At 49.9% G+C, this 13,190-nt stretch overlaps 1 protein-coding gene across 1 annotated transcript in view; it reads left to right on the forward strand.

The window, feature by feature from the left end:
• TNXB (tenascin XB) overlaps positions 1–13,190 on the forward strand; it is a 56,304-nt gene that overhangs the window by 3,307 nt on the left and 39,807 nt on the right. Inside the window, exons 2-4 of the mRNA NM_174703.3 lie at positions 5,307–5,717; positions 6,062–7,900; positions 8,412–8,527. Coding sequence (NP_777128.2) covers positions 5,318–5,717; positions 6,062–7,900; positions 8,412–8,527 — 2,355 coding nt within the window. The 5' untranslated portion in view covers positions 5,307–5,317. The remainder of the gene's footprint in view (positions 1–5,306; positions 5,718–6,061; positions 7,901–8,411; positions 8,528–13,190) is intronic.

Consider the following 13,190-nt stretch of genomic DNA (forward strand, 5'->3'; position numbering starts at 1 on the left):
TCTCCCTGTGCCCCCCAGTTCTTGCCTCAGTGGATTCCACGAATACAACTGGGTAACCAGCACTCAGATCAATAAACAGGGCGTTCTTAGCACCCCAGAATTTCCCCACCATGCCCTTTCTTGGTCCCCATTCCCCCGAGAGTGCCACATTTCTGATTTGCAACTCTACTGATTGACAGTTCACATGGTCTAGACTCAAATGTCACAAACAGAATGTTTATGAAACAATGTTTCAGCAAGTTCTTCTTTGTGACTTCTTTTGCTCCACCCTATATTAGCGAGACCCATTCGTGTTATTGCATATAGTTATACTTTATTCTCTTTGCTTTATTATATTCCACTGTGTGAACAAACCACGTGTTATTTAATCCATTCTACTCATGTGAGACATGTGGGTAGTTCCCAGTCTGCGGCTATTACGAGAAGTACTGCTGTAGTGGGTAGACCCCTCAGAGTGGAGCTGCCAGGTCATAGGGCTTGCACACAGCTCTAGTGGATTTGGTCAGTTGTGCCAAATGGTTTTCCAATGGGCTTGTTCTATGCAGTCCTGCCAGGATCTACACATGGCCTGCTCCCTGGTGAACAGCTGCCCCAGATAGCTGTCCGTGGTCCTAGCCCTGACCTTGGTCCTGTCCTTGGCTCCAGCCCTGTGCTAGCCCTGGGCTTAACTTGAACTATGTAAATTGACTAAATATTTATATAGTCAGTAAATATTTTTTGAGCACTTACTATGTGCCAGATGTAAGGATATAGCAGCCAAAGCAAAACAAAAAACCAGGTGCTATGTCTGCCTCCATGGACCTTACAGTCTAGCGAGCAATGTTGAGTGTGGGCAAGAAAGTAATAAAATAATCCCACAAATAAATATGTGAATATAAATTATTATAAATGCTGCAAATGGGAGTTACATGATCCTGTAATATCATATGATAAGGGAGCTGACCTGGACAGGAAAGATTTCCTGAGGAGGAGATGTGGGGTTGAGACCTGAATGATGAGGAAGCCAAGAGAAAAGGGAAGAACATTCCATAGAGGGAACCACAGATACAAAGGTCTGGGGCTGGGAAGAATGTGGGAGACATAAGGCTGGTGGGACTGGAATGGAGAGAGGGAGGGAAGTCTTACGGGGGATGAGGTGGGAGAGGTCAGCAGGGGCCGGATGGTGCAGGACTGTCTCTCAGTATTTGAAGACTATTCAGAAGGGAGCCACTGAAAAGTTTTTTGGGGTCGAGGGACATTCTATTTGCCTTTGCAAGATTTTTAAGAAGCAAGAATAGAAGCAGAGGGACTGGCTAGGAGGCAATCACAGTTGTTAAGCAAAAGGTAGATAGTAGCTTGGACTATAATGATGCGTAGAGGGAGAAACATACGCAAATTAAAAAGACATTTACAATAAAATATGGGTTGATATGATGAAATATGGTGGTGTTGAGTGAGCTGTTGGGTTTCTGGCTTGTGAAGCTGAGTAACTATGGGACCATGAGCTGCAGTAGAGAACACTGAAAAGGGATAGGGTTCAGGAGGGATGAACGTTGAGTTCTGTTTTAGATGTGTTGAGTCTGAGGTGCCCAAGAGGAGATGCCAAATAGAAGGATAGCTATATTGCTTGGAGTTAAGAGGAGATAGTTTATACTTTGGGATATAGTTTGGAAATTAAAGTCTTGGATCTGGATGAGGTACCTAAGTGGATGACTACCCCAAGTAGGTCACAGTTCTGGCTACACACTGCAATCCCCTGGGGAGCTGTTAAAAATACTAAAGAAAGTTTGGTGCTTCAGTCCCTCTAGCCACATTTTAAGTGTTAAGACCCAGTGATCTCTCCTATCTACCTTATTGCCAGCACAGATACAGAATGCTCTAAAATGGAAGACGTGGTCATCAGTGTCCAGTGATTTTGAGAGAGATCAAGGTGAAGACAAATGTCTTTTAGATTTTGTGACACAGATCATTGGGAGACCTCAGGGAGGGCTATTTGGTAGACTGAAAGAAGTCAGATGGGAGCTGGTTGAGACATGCATGGGATATGTGAGATAGGAACAACAAGTCCAGATAACTCTTTTGACAACTATGGCCATGAAGTAGAGAAGAGAAATATGTGGTGGCTGGAGGGAGTGTGAGGTTGGGGAATTTTTTTTAAGGTATATTTTTGTATATTAAGTATATTTTGTGCATATAGTGAAATGCACATAAGTGTATAGCTCAATTAATTTTTGATTATACGTACCTTTGTTTAACCACCCAGTTAAAGGTGCAAAATATTTCTAGTAATTCTATCCTGTCTTCTATTAGTTCTGTTTATTTTTGAACTTCATATGAATAGCATCATTTACAATGTTCTTTTTTGGTGTCTTGTTTCTTTTGCTTAGCATTATGTGTGTCAAATTTTGTCCATGTTGCTGTGTGTAACAAGAATGTTTTGTGTGTTTTTTTTGGCGGGGTGGGGGTGGGGAGTTTGTTTGCTTTTTGGCTATACTGCACAGCTTGCAGATCTTCCCCTACCAGGGCTTGAACCCAGGGCCTGGCATTGAATCCAGTCCTGAGCACTGGATCACCCAGCAAGTCCCAGAAGGATGTTTTTTCATTGCTGGGGAGTATCCCATTGTATGACTATGCCCCAATTTATTTATCCATTCTACTATTAATGGACACTTGAGGTGCTTCCAGTTCAGGCTCATATGAAAAAAATCCCATGAACATTCCTGTACTCATCTTTTAGAGGATACATGCAGTCATGTCTTTTGGAGGATACGTGCAGTCGTTTCTGTTGGGTATTTACCAAGAAGTGTAACTGCCAAGTTATAGGCTGTATGCCTTAGTAGCAACTGCCTATCAGTTTTCCAAAGTGGCTGCACTAATTTCTGCCCCTGCTTGCAATAAAAGAGAGTCCCAGTAGCCTCACTTTCTTGCCAATATTGAGCATCAACAGCCCTTTTAGTTTTAGCCATTCTGGTGGATATTTGATGGCATCCGCTTGTTTTAATTTTCATTTCCCTGATTACTGGTTTTGTTCTACACATGCATATGTTTATTTTTCATATATTTATTGGACCTTTGGATATATTCTTTGCTAGAGAGACTTTTTTTTTTTTTGCAAATTAAAAAACTGGCACCTGCCTTTTGTTTGTTTTTGTTCTGAAGGAATTCTTTAGATTTTTATCCTCTCTCAACTATTAAGCACTGTCTCCAAATCTCCCCACCATATATAATACATACATACATATATATATATATTTATATATATCCTGACATTTCTCACATATTTTCTCCCATTCTGTGGCTTGCCTTCTTTTTCTCTTCACTGTATAATTTTTATAATTATATTTATTTGGGGGAGTGCTGGGTCTTCGTTGCTGTGTGGGCTTTTCTCTGGTTGCAGCGAGTGGGGGCTACTCTCCGGTTGTGGTGTGTGCGTTTCTCATTTCGGTAGCTTCTCTTGTTGTAGAACATGGGCTCTAGGGTGCAGGCTCAGTAGTTGTGATGCAGGAGCTTAGATGCTCTGAGGCATGTGGGATCTTCCTGGACCAGGGCGCGAAGTCATGTCTCCTGCATTGGCAGGTGGATTCTTTACTACTGAGCCACCAGGGAAGCCCTTAGTGGTGTCCTTTGATGACCAGAAGTTATCGATTTAATGTGGTCCAAGATGTTGAAGCTGAAACTCCAATACTTTGGCCACCTGATGAGAAGAGCTGACTCATTGGAAAAGATCCTGATGCTGGGAAAGATTGAGGGCAGGAGGAGAAGGGGACGACAGAGGATGAGATGGTTGGATGGCATCACCAACTCGATGGACATGGGTTTGGGTAGACTCCAGGAGTTGGTGATGGACAGGGAGGCCTGGCGTGCTGCGGTTCATGGGGTCGCAAAGAGTCGGACACGACTGAGCGACTGAACTGAACTGAATGTATCAATATCTTTTTTGTGGTTGTTTTGTGTGAAATTTTTTATGGTAAATTTTGTGGTTAGGTTTTAAGAAATCTTTGTTTATTTCATGGTCATAAAGGTTTTCTCCTATAGTTTTTTCCTCTAAGACATTTTGTGAAAGATATTGCTTTACCTTTCACGATTAGATCTATATACTCATTCCATATTAATTTCTGTATGTGGACGTAGGGTAGAGATAGATTTTTTCCCATGTGGATCTTCAACTGATCCAAGACCATTTATCACAATTTATTCTCCTTTTAATTGTAGGGGGCCTCTTTTTCATTAATCAGGTGACCACATATGTGTGGCTCTGTTTCTGTTCTGTGCTCTATGCTTGCACCTTCATAATAAATTTTGATATTTGGTAATGTAAGTCCTGAGGAAGAGGATTTTTTTTTTTTTTAAAGAAAACGAGCTTTTTGAGCTTATATGAAAAGATGATGGGAAGAATCTAGTTGAGAGTGAGGGGCTGAATGAAAGAAGGAGAGGATAATCTATACCTTCAGGTTTCTAAAATGATACTAGGAGCTGGGATCCAGTTGCTTATGGAAGGATTAGTCTTTTATATTCATCTGCTGACCCATTCAACAAAAATGTGTTGGATAGGGAATTCCTGGTGGTTCAGTGTTAGGACTCTGCACTTTCACTGCTGAGGGCCTGGGTTCAATCCCTGACCAGGGAATTAAAATCCCGTAAGTTGTGCAGAATGGCCACACACACACACACAAAAACACCAAAAACTGTGTTGTATAGTGCCCATCCCGTGTGCCAGGGACAAGCATGCAGCAATACCAGGACAGATGAAGTCCCTGTTCTTATGGAATTCACATTCTGGTGGTGAGGGAAAGATAACAAACAAGTAGCTCACAAACAGATAATTCAGGCAGCCGTAAATGGCATGAAGAACATAAGCAGGACACTGATGAAGTGTGATGAAAGACTGCTCCAATCGGGCACCAAGGAAGACTTCTGGGAGTTGATGACATGTGAGTTAAGATTTGAACAGGAAGGAGCCAACCTCTAAGAGCTGAGTGAAGAGCACCCCAGACAGAGAAAACATGTAGTGCAAAGGCCCTTAGGCTAATGTAAGCTTGTAGTGTCTGTGGAACAAACAAAGAAGACCAGTGTGGATGGAACAGTAAAAAAATAAATAAAATGAGTGGGGGAGCAGGGTGACCAAATGACATAAGAAAGCAAGGTAGAGACAGATCTGCCCAGGGAGGGTGTGTGATTGGATTGAGCTGAATGTGGAATTTTGCAAATATGTGAGTCGGGTAGATGAGTTGTGGGTGGTGGGACTGTGGGTGTGTGTGTTGGGGAAGGAGATATTCATCTTGTCTGCTCTGTGAGTCTGCTCTCATATGTGCCCTCTCTCCCCACAGCCTCCGGAAAGATGCCCACCCAATGTTCCCTAACCTCCAACCTGGCCCTTCTGATGCTGCTGGGCACTGTCACAGCAGGCCCTTTCTCTCCACGTTCCAACATGACACTCCCAGCCCCACGGCCCCCTCCCCAGCCCGGGGGCCGTACAGTGCAGCCAGAAGGGGGAGGCCCTTCTTCTCGGCTCTACGAGCACACCGTGGAAGGAGGGGAGAAGCAGGTGGTGTTCACCCACCGCATTAACCTGCCCCCTTCAGCTGGCTGTGGCTGTCCCCCAGGCACTGAGCCCCCTGTCCCTGCTTCAGAGGTGCAGGCCCTGAGGGTCCGATTGGAGATCCTGGAGGAGCTGGTGAAGGGGCTCAAGGAACAGTGCACTGGTGGGTGTTGTCCTCCGGCTGCCCAGGCTGGCACAGGTGAGCCGAAGATCACAGGGAGGAGCATGGAAAAGAAGGGAAGTGGTTAGGATTGGGTGGGCATCACTAGAGGACCTTGGTGTGAATTAGAAAAAGGCACCCCGCCTCCTCTTTGCAAGTGGTGAGTGCAGCCCAGGGCACGGCTCTGAGAGAGGAGCCATGTGACTAGATGTCAGCCCTCCCCAGTGAATGTTAGGGCCCTGGGTGATAAGTTGCAGCTGGAAACTGAGATGGCCTTAGGAAATGAGGCTTCCCTGATGGAGAAGCTGACTCAGGGCAGCACTACACAGGCTAACCCTCTCCTCCCCAGAGAGACTGAGACCCAACTCTCACTCCTACTCCAGGCCAGACTGACATTCGAAGCCTCTGCAGTCTCCATGGCGTGTTTGACCTGAGCCGCTGTGCCTGCTCTTGCGAGCCAGGCTGGGGTGGGCCCACCTGCTCAGATCCCGAAGGTGCAGAGGGACCCCCCTCCTCACCACCCTCTGCCCCTGGTTCCTGCCCAGATGACTGCAATGATCAGGGTCGCTGCGTCCGTGGTCGCTGCGTGTGCTTCCCTGGCTACACAGGGCCCAGTTGTAGCTGGCCCTCCTGCCCCGGGGACTGCCACGGCCGCGGGCGATGCGTGCAGGGTGTGTGCGTGTGCCGCTCGGGCTTCTCTGGGGACGACTGCAGTGTGCGCTCCTGCCCTCGCGGCTGCAGCCAAAGGGGACGCTGCGAGGACGGGCGCTGCGTGTGCAATCCAGGCTACAGTGGCGAGGACTGTGGGGTGAGGAGCTGTCCCCGAGACTGTAGCCAGAGAGGACGCTGCGAGAATGGGCGCTGCGTGTGCAACCCCGGTTACACTGGCGACGACTGTGGGGTGAGGAGCTGTCCCCGAGGCTGCAGCCAGAAGGGGCGCTGCGAGGACGGGCGCTGCGTCTGTGACCCGGGCTACACTGGCGACGACTGCGGCTCGCGGACCTGCCCGTGGGACTGTGGCGAGGGCGGGCGCTGTGTGGACGGCCGCTGCGTGTGCTGGCCCGGGTACGCGGGCGAGGACTGCAGCACGCGGACCTGTCCCCGCGACTGTCGGGGCCGAGGGCGTTGCGAGGATGGCGAATGCATCTGCGACCCAGGGTACAGCGGGGACGACTGCGGCGTGCGCAGCTGCCCGAGCGACTGCAACCAAAGGGGCCGCTGCGAGGACGGCCGCTGCGTGTGCTGGCCCGGGTACTCGGGGCCCGACTGCGGCGCACGCGCCTGCCCGCGCGACTGTCGGGGCCGCGGGCGCTGCGAGAACGGCGTATGCGTGTGCCACGCGGGCTACAGTGGCGAGGACTGCGGCGTGCGCAGCTGTCCCGGGGACTGTCGCGGCCGGGGCCGTTGCGAGAGTGGCCGCTGCGTGTGTTGGCCCGGGTACACAGGCCGGGACTGCGGTACGCGTGCCTGCCCTGGCGACTGTCGCGGGCGCGGGCGCTGCGTAGACGGCCGCTGCGTGTGCAACCCGGGCTTCGCAGGAGAGGACTGCGGGAGCCGTCGGTGTCCCGGGGACTGTCGCGGTCGCGGCCGCTGCGAAGATGGCGTGTGCTCGTGCGACGTGGGCTACGAGGGCGAAGACTGCGGCAAGCGCAGCTGCCCCAGGGGTTGCCAAGGCCGCGGCCAGTGCCTGGAGGGGCGCTGCGTGTGCGACGACGGCTACGAGGGTGAGGACTGCGGTGTGAGACGGTGCCCGCGCGACTGCAACCAGCGCGGCGTGTGCCAGGACGGTGTGTGCACCTGTTGGGAGGGCTTCGCGGGCGAGGACTGCGGCCTCCGTGTCTGCCCCTCCAACTGTCACCGGCGCGGCCGCTGCGAGAACGGGCGCTGCGTGTGCGACTCGGGCTACACAGGCCCCTCCTGCGCCACCCGCACCTGCCCGGCCGACTGCCGGGGCCGTGGTCGCTGTGTGCAGGGTGTGTGCGTGTGCCACGTGGGCTACAGCGGCGAGGACTGTGGGCAGGAAGAGCCTCCTGCCAGCGCCTGCCCCGGGGGCTGCGGGCCACGGGAACTGTGCAGCGCAGGCCAGTGTGTCTGCGTCGAGGGCTTCCGGGGGCCCGACTGTGCCATCCAGACGTGCCCTGGGGACTGCCGCGGCCGGGGAGAGTGTCGTGAGGGCAGCTGCGTCTGCCAAGACGGCTATGCAGGGGAGGACTGCGGGGAAGGTGAGCCGACAGCCTGCCTCAGTATGCTGGGTCTGGGGCTGGAAAACTGGAGCCCCATGAGAAAGCCTGAGTCTGAGGCGGAGGAGCCCCCGGACTTGGAGGCAGGGTGATGGGGGTGGTCATATATTGGGGTGGGCGGTGGGGCAGTCAGAGGAGCCAGAGGGCCAGGGTCCACCAGGGCTGCAGAACCACAGCGGGTGGAGTGGGGGGTGGGGGGGATGCCTGCAGGCGGGACCTGCTGTAAGATCTCTGATGAGCAGATCCAGGGGCCCTCTTCAGGTACTTTTTGGGAGATTTTGGTTCCTGGAGATGGAGGGCAGTGAAGCAAACCAAGGCTTGTTCAGGCCACTGCTGGCTTTTCCTCACCACCCCGCTCTCCCCCCAGAGAGGACTGGGAACTTGGCTGGATCTCTTAATGTGACCCTGAGTACGAAGAGCCTGTGAGAGTTGGGGTAGGGATGGGGAGCTCCCTTGGGCTAAGCAGCTTCTCACATCCCACTCTCCTGAGCAGAGGTGCCGGCCATCGAGGGCATGAGGATGCACCTGCTGGAGGAGACGACGGTTCGGACAGAGTGGACCCGGGCTCCTGGCAATGTGGATGCCTATGAAATCCAGTTCATCCCAACGGTGAGAGCCAAGCTCCAAGAGGGGGCTGAGTGAGTGGGGCTGGTGGTGGGGGCGCTCACCTCAAAAGGAGTTCCAGGTAATCAGTGGTTGAGTCCGGGTAGCTGATTCCTGAAGCTGTGCTAAAGACCTTCTCATTCTGCCCACACTGGGTGCAGAAGGCCTTTGCATCATAGGCCCACTGCTGCTGGAACTCTTCTGGTGACCTTGAGCTCAGTACTTCCTAAGGCTGCCTGCTGACTCCATTTTTGCTCATTACTGAAGTCACTTCTTTCTGTTGTTGCTGAATCCAAAGTTGCCCCATTCATACATCCATTCAGTGGCCCCAGCTGGGCCTTCACCAGCATTGGAATGTGTTTTTTCTTTCCCTTCGTCTTACACCACGGACTTTCAGATATTTGGAGACATCAGCCATCACTTTGGGCTTGTCTGGTGGCTCAGTAGTAAAGAAAACGCCTGCCAATGCAGGAGATGCGGGTTTCATCTCTGGGTCAGGAAGATCCCTTGGAGAAGGGCGTGGCAACCCACTCCAGAATTCTTGCCTGGAAAATTCCATGGACAGAAGAGCCTGGCGGTCTATGGTCCATGAGGTCGCAGAGAGTCGGACAGCACTGAAGCAAATGAACACACCATCACATCACCATTCATTCCCTCCAGGCCAAACCCACTGGTTTCTTCTCCCTATTTCCTTGAGGCTTTGTTCTCTGAATCCTTCATTTCTTGTTTTCTTCCTCTAATGCCTCCTCCTTTTTGCATGTGCCTCTTCCCCCCAGTTACAGGGGCAGAAAGGAATCCAGTCACTCACCTGGCTGACTCTGGATATCCAGCTACTTTTCTCAGAGTTGACATATATGAACGTGTGGTCACACAAACTGTCAGTTATTTTGATCACATTTGATTTTTAAAGTAACTTTTTATTATAAAAGTCATATAAGCTCAGTGTAGATACTTTAGAAGATATAAACAAGGAAAAAAGACATTCAACTACATACCCCCTTTTAAATCTAAATATAAGCCTTTGTATTTGGCTCTGTTCAGTGTTATCATTTTTTGGTTTGGGCCAAGCTGTCTAGGCTGTTGTAATAATTTGATTCTGTGAACTAGTTCCCTAGCCTCCAAGTCATCAGTACATTGCAAAGCCTCATTTCTCTATCTCCTTCCAACTCACTCTTAAAATATTTGGGGGCACCCTAAGGACAAAGTTTGTGGCCTCTCATTGGAGATCTCCCTTCATGCAGATTGGATTTTTATGGTGTGTTTGGTCTCCTAGTTGCAAATCATCTGACATTTCTCCCATTCAAATATGTTTTCCTGCATCATTCCACAAATGCCATAGGTGGGTAGGCCATGTTACTCTAATCTCTCCCCAGTCAGGACTCTGGAAAAATAAGTAAGTTCCAGGGCTTAAACTTAGGAAGCCTCCAGGACAGAAGGGATAGCTCTGAGGTGCTGGCTGTCATCCCCACCCCAACTGGCCTAGTCATTCTAAGTCTCCTTATCAATATTATCACCTCAAACCCAGGCCCCATCATGTTTTAATCTCTCCTTACCCTCTGGTAGAAGCAGAGGCAGAAATCCCTACTTTGCTGCACAACCAAGGGAGCCTGGATTTTTTTTTTCCATTAAAAATTTGTTTTTCAGTTATAAAAATAATTTAATCACAAGACAAGAATTTGGCGACTAGGGAAAAAAACAAATAATTCTTGGCTGTTTCACACTGAAACAAGTACTGTTAACATTTTAAAGTGTTTCTCCCACTCTCTTCTGCGTGTATATTATTTACATAGTTCCAATCTTGAGAGGGTTGGACTTTTAAGAGAAATTTCCCTAAGAAACTTTAGGGAAAGAATTGAAATAAACATTTGAGCTAGAAGGAGCTTAAAGGGCAACAGCATCTCCTGCTCTTAGTAAATATGACCTCATCCTTGGTGTTCTCCAGAGGCACAATCTCCCAGGAGGAGCCCTGGGCTTTCTCCCTCTTTGTGGGGCCCGGGGGGATCCAGCTAGCCTGTGTCCAGCTTGGCCATGCTCTCAGCTCATCTGCTTTGCACTGGGTATGGGCCTCCATCACATTTTAGGTTCTCCCTGATCCTGGGTGTGGAAAATGCTCCCGTAAAATTGGTCCCCAGACACCTCCCTTGGCCTCCACATCAGCCTGTGCCGCTGGCCCTCTGACTATGTTTTCTACGCTTTTTTGTGGCTGGCCTCTGGGATTGTGTCTCTTGCCTTTGGCCAGCACTCTGTATCCATTTCTGTTGGCACAGAGTGCGTTCAGTAGCTGGCTATCCCTCTGGCCACTGCCATCTTCCTAGAAGCCTCTCTCTCTACCTTATCCTTTTCCCTTTTCCAGAAACACTTTTCTCTCAAAACTCAAACTCTGCTATTCCTGGCCAAGGGACACACCTAGTTATTGGAATGATTTTCAAAACACAGAAGAGGAACATTCCTCTTTTCCCTGCATACGTGGCACGGCTACGCTCAGCGGTTCTGAAAGTGTGCTCCCTGGACCTGCAGTATTAGCATCACCTGGAGCATTAGCCATGCAAACTGTCAGACTCTGCCCCCCAATCTGCTGAATGAGAAGCTGTAGGGGGAAGAGCCCGGTAACCTGCATCATAACATACCCCCAGGTGATTCTCATGTACCCCAAGTCCAAGGACCACTGCTCTTTTGTTCAAGGAATGCTGCTGTTTTGCAAAAGGCAAGGTCTTCTATGAATGTGAGACAAAGCTTGAAGAAACTGAGGGAGGTGAACCCCCGAACAGAAAGACATCCAGGTGTTTCCAGTTTGAATGTATTCCACAGACTGGAAACTGGGGCTATGTCACATTTTCATTGGGACACAGGAACTTGCAGCCTCAGAAAAGTTTGTGTTCGGGTCTGGTCTGAAAAAGAGGATGAGGGTGAGGTGAGCTCCAGGGGCCAGCCAAGGTGGAGCCCTCCACGTGGGGCCATGAGGTTAATATCGAGAATAGAGTTAGAAACTTGCCAAGGACATCAGTGAAACAGCCAAACCATCATGAAGGGGCCGAATCAGCTGCCAGCCTCTGGTTAGAGAGCCAGCCTCAGACCAGACAGGTGGTGCTGAAAGATGTGGGTTAGACTGGCAGTATAACTTCTCAGGGGATTGTTCCCAGATGGATCTCAAAGTGTCTAAAAGGTTCATGTAGGTGACCTGAAGGGAGAAGGTACCCTAGGGATAGGCTTGTCTCCCTGGAAGGACCGGACATCATCAGGAAGCACTCAAGGGGTATGGGTGTGTGTGTTGGTGGTGGTGGGTTGGGGGAGTAAAGGGAGAGAGAGAGAAGGTTTGGGGAAGGATAAAGGCCTCATAAGGCCTTGAGTAGACACCCATCCAAGGCCTCCCAGGCTGGGATATTCTAGGGCAGTGAGTAAGAGAGAGATGAAGATCCTGCATGCCCAGAAAACCTTTTCAGCCAAGAAAACTCTAACAAAGCTTCACTTCATCCTCAACCCAGAAGTCTCTACGTGGCCCTTCATCTGGTTTTATACTTTAGTATTTACTGTGTTGATTTCCTCGCAGTTCTCTTGGTTTAGGAGAGTACCTTTTGAAATTTCCAATCCTACTTGGCTGAATGGAGGTGTCCCCATCACAGCCAACATAGCAAAGCAGAACAGAGCATCCTTATTAGCTGTTCTAGCTAGATGGCCCAGCGAAATGCTGAGCTGTTCCCAGACGTCCATTCCTCCTGTTTCCCCAGAGGCTGGCACTCCAGGAGACCCTGCCTGGAGCAGGGGCTGGCAGATTTTCTGTGGGGTTCCTGCAAATAATCATAACACTTTACAGGTATACTTAAATGGGGTTTGTTCTCTCACAGGCATGGACTACACACAGAGATTTGGGTTAAGGATCTAATAAAATGTAAAACGTGGCCACACATTTAGCTACTAGAGCATGAGCTCTCTGAGGAGACAGGGATCATATCTCTTATTTCTGTGTCTCGAGGGCCCAGAATGATGCCAGGTACAAATTCAGGAAACATATTTGTGGAACTCTGAGCAGGTGGGCCTTGTTTTTGAGGGGCCTACAACCCTGCTGAAAAGACAAGGAAAATACCTCAAAGGAAATGTCACGATGTGGGTCACACCCAAGTTACACAGGCAGGAACAGGTGTCTCTAGGGGAAGGCTCAGGCTGGGGCAGCTGCCTCAAGGAGGAAGTGAGACTTGAAGTGGTATCCCTCATCTGCTTCACCTGTTATGACAGGAACGGATTTATGAGAAGCCTCCTCATGCCCAGAGGGTCAGCATTGCCGGAGGAAAGCCAGAAAGAGAGTCCTGGCATGTGTCAGGTAGAATTCTGACAGACAGCTGATGAACAGGCTCAAAAGGCAGTGCCCAGGGACTTCCCTGGTCGTCCAGTGATTAGGAATCTGCTTTCCAATGCAGGGGACTTGGGTTCAATCCCTGGTCAGGGAACTAAGATCCCACATGCCTCAAGGCCAGGTCCTCATTCCACAACTAAGAGCCAAAGCAGTCAAATAAGTAAATAAATATTTTTTTTAAAAAAGGTAGTCCCCATAAGAGGGGACTCTGAGGTCGCACTGCCTGGGTTTAAATCCCTGCCTCCTTGGGCAAACCACCAAATACTTTTGTACATCAGTTTCCTCATCTGTCCAATGGGAATAATCTGACCTACCTCATTA

The sequence above is a fragment of the Bos taurus genome, chromosome 23 (genome assembly GCF_002263795.3).
Source record: "Bos taurus isolate L1 Dominette 01449 registration number 42190680 breed Hereford chromosome 23, ARS-UCD2.0, whole genome shotgun sequence".
NCBI lineage: Eukaryota > Metazoa > Chordata > Mammalia > Artiodactyla > Bovidae > Bos > Bos taurus.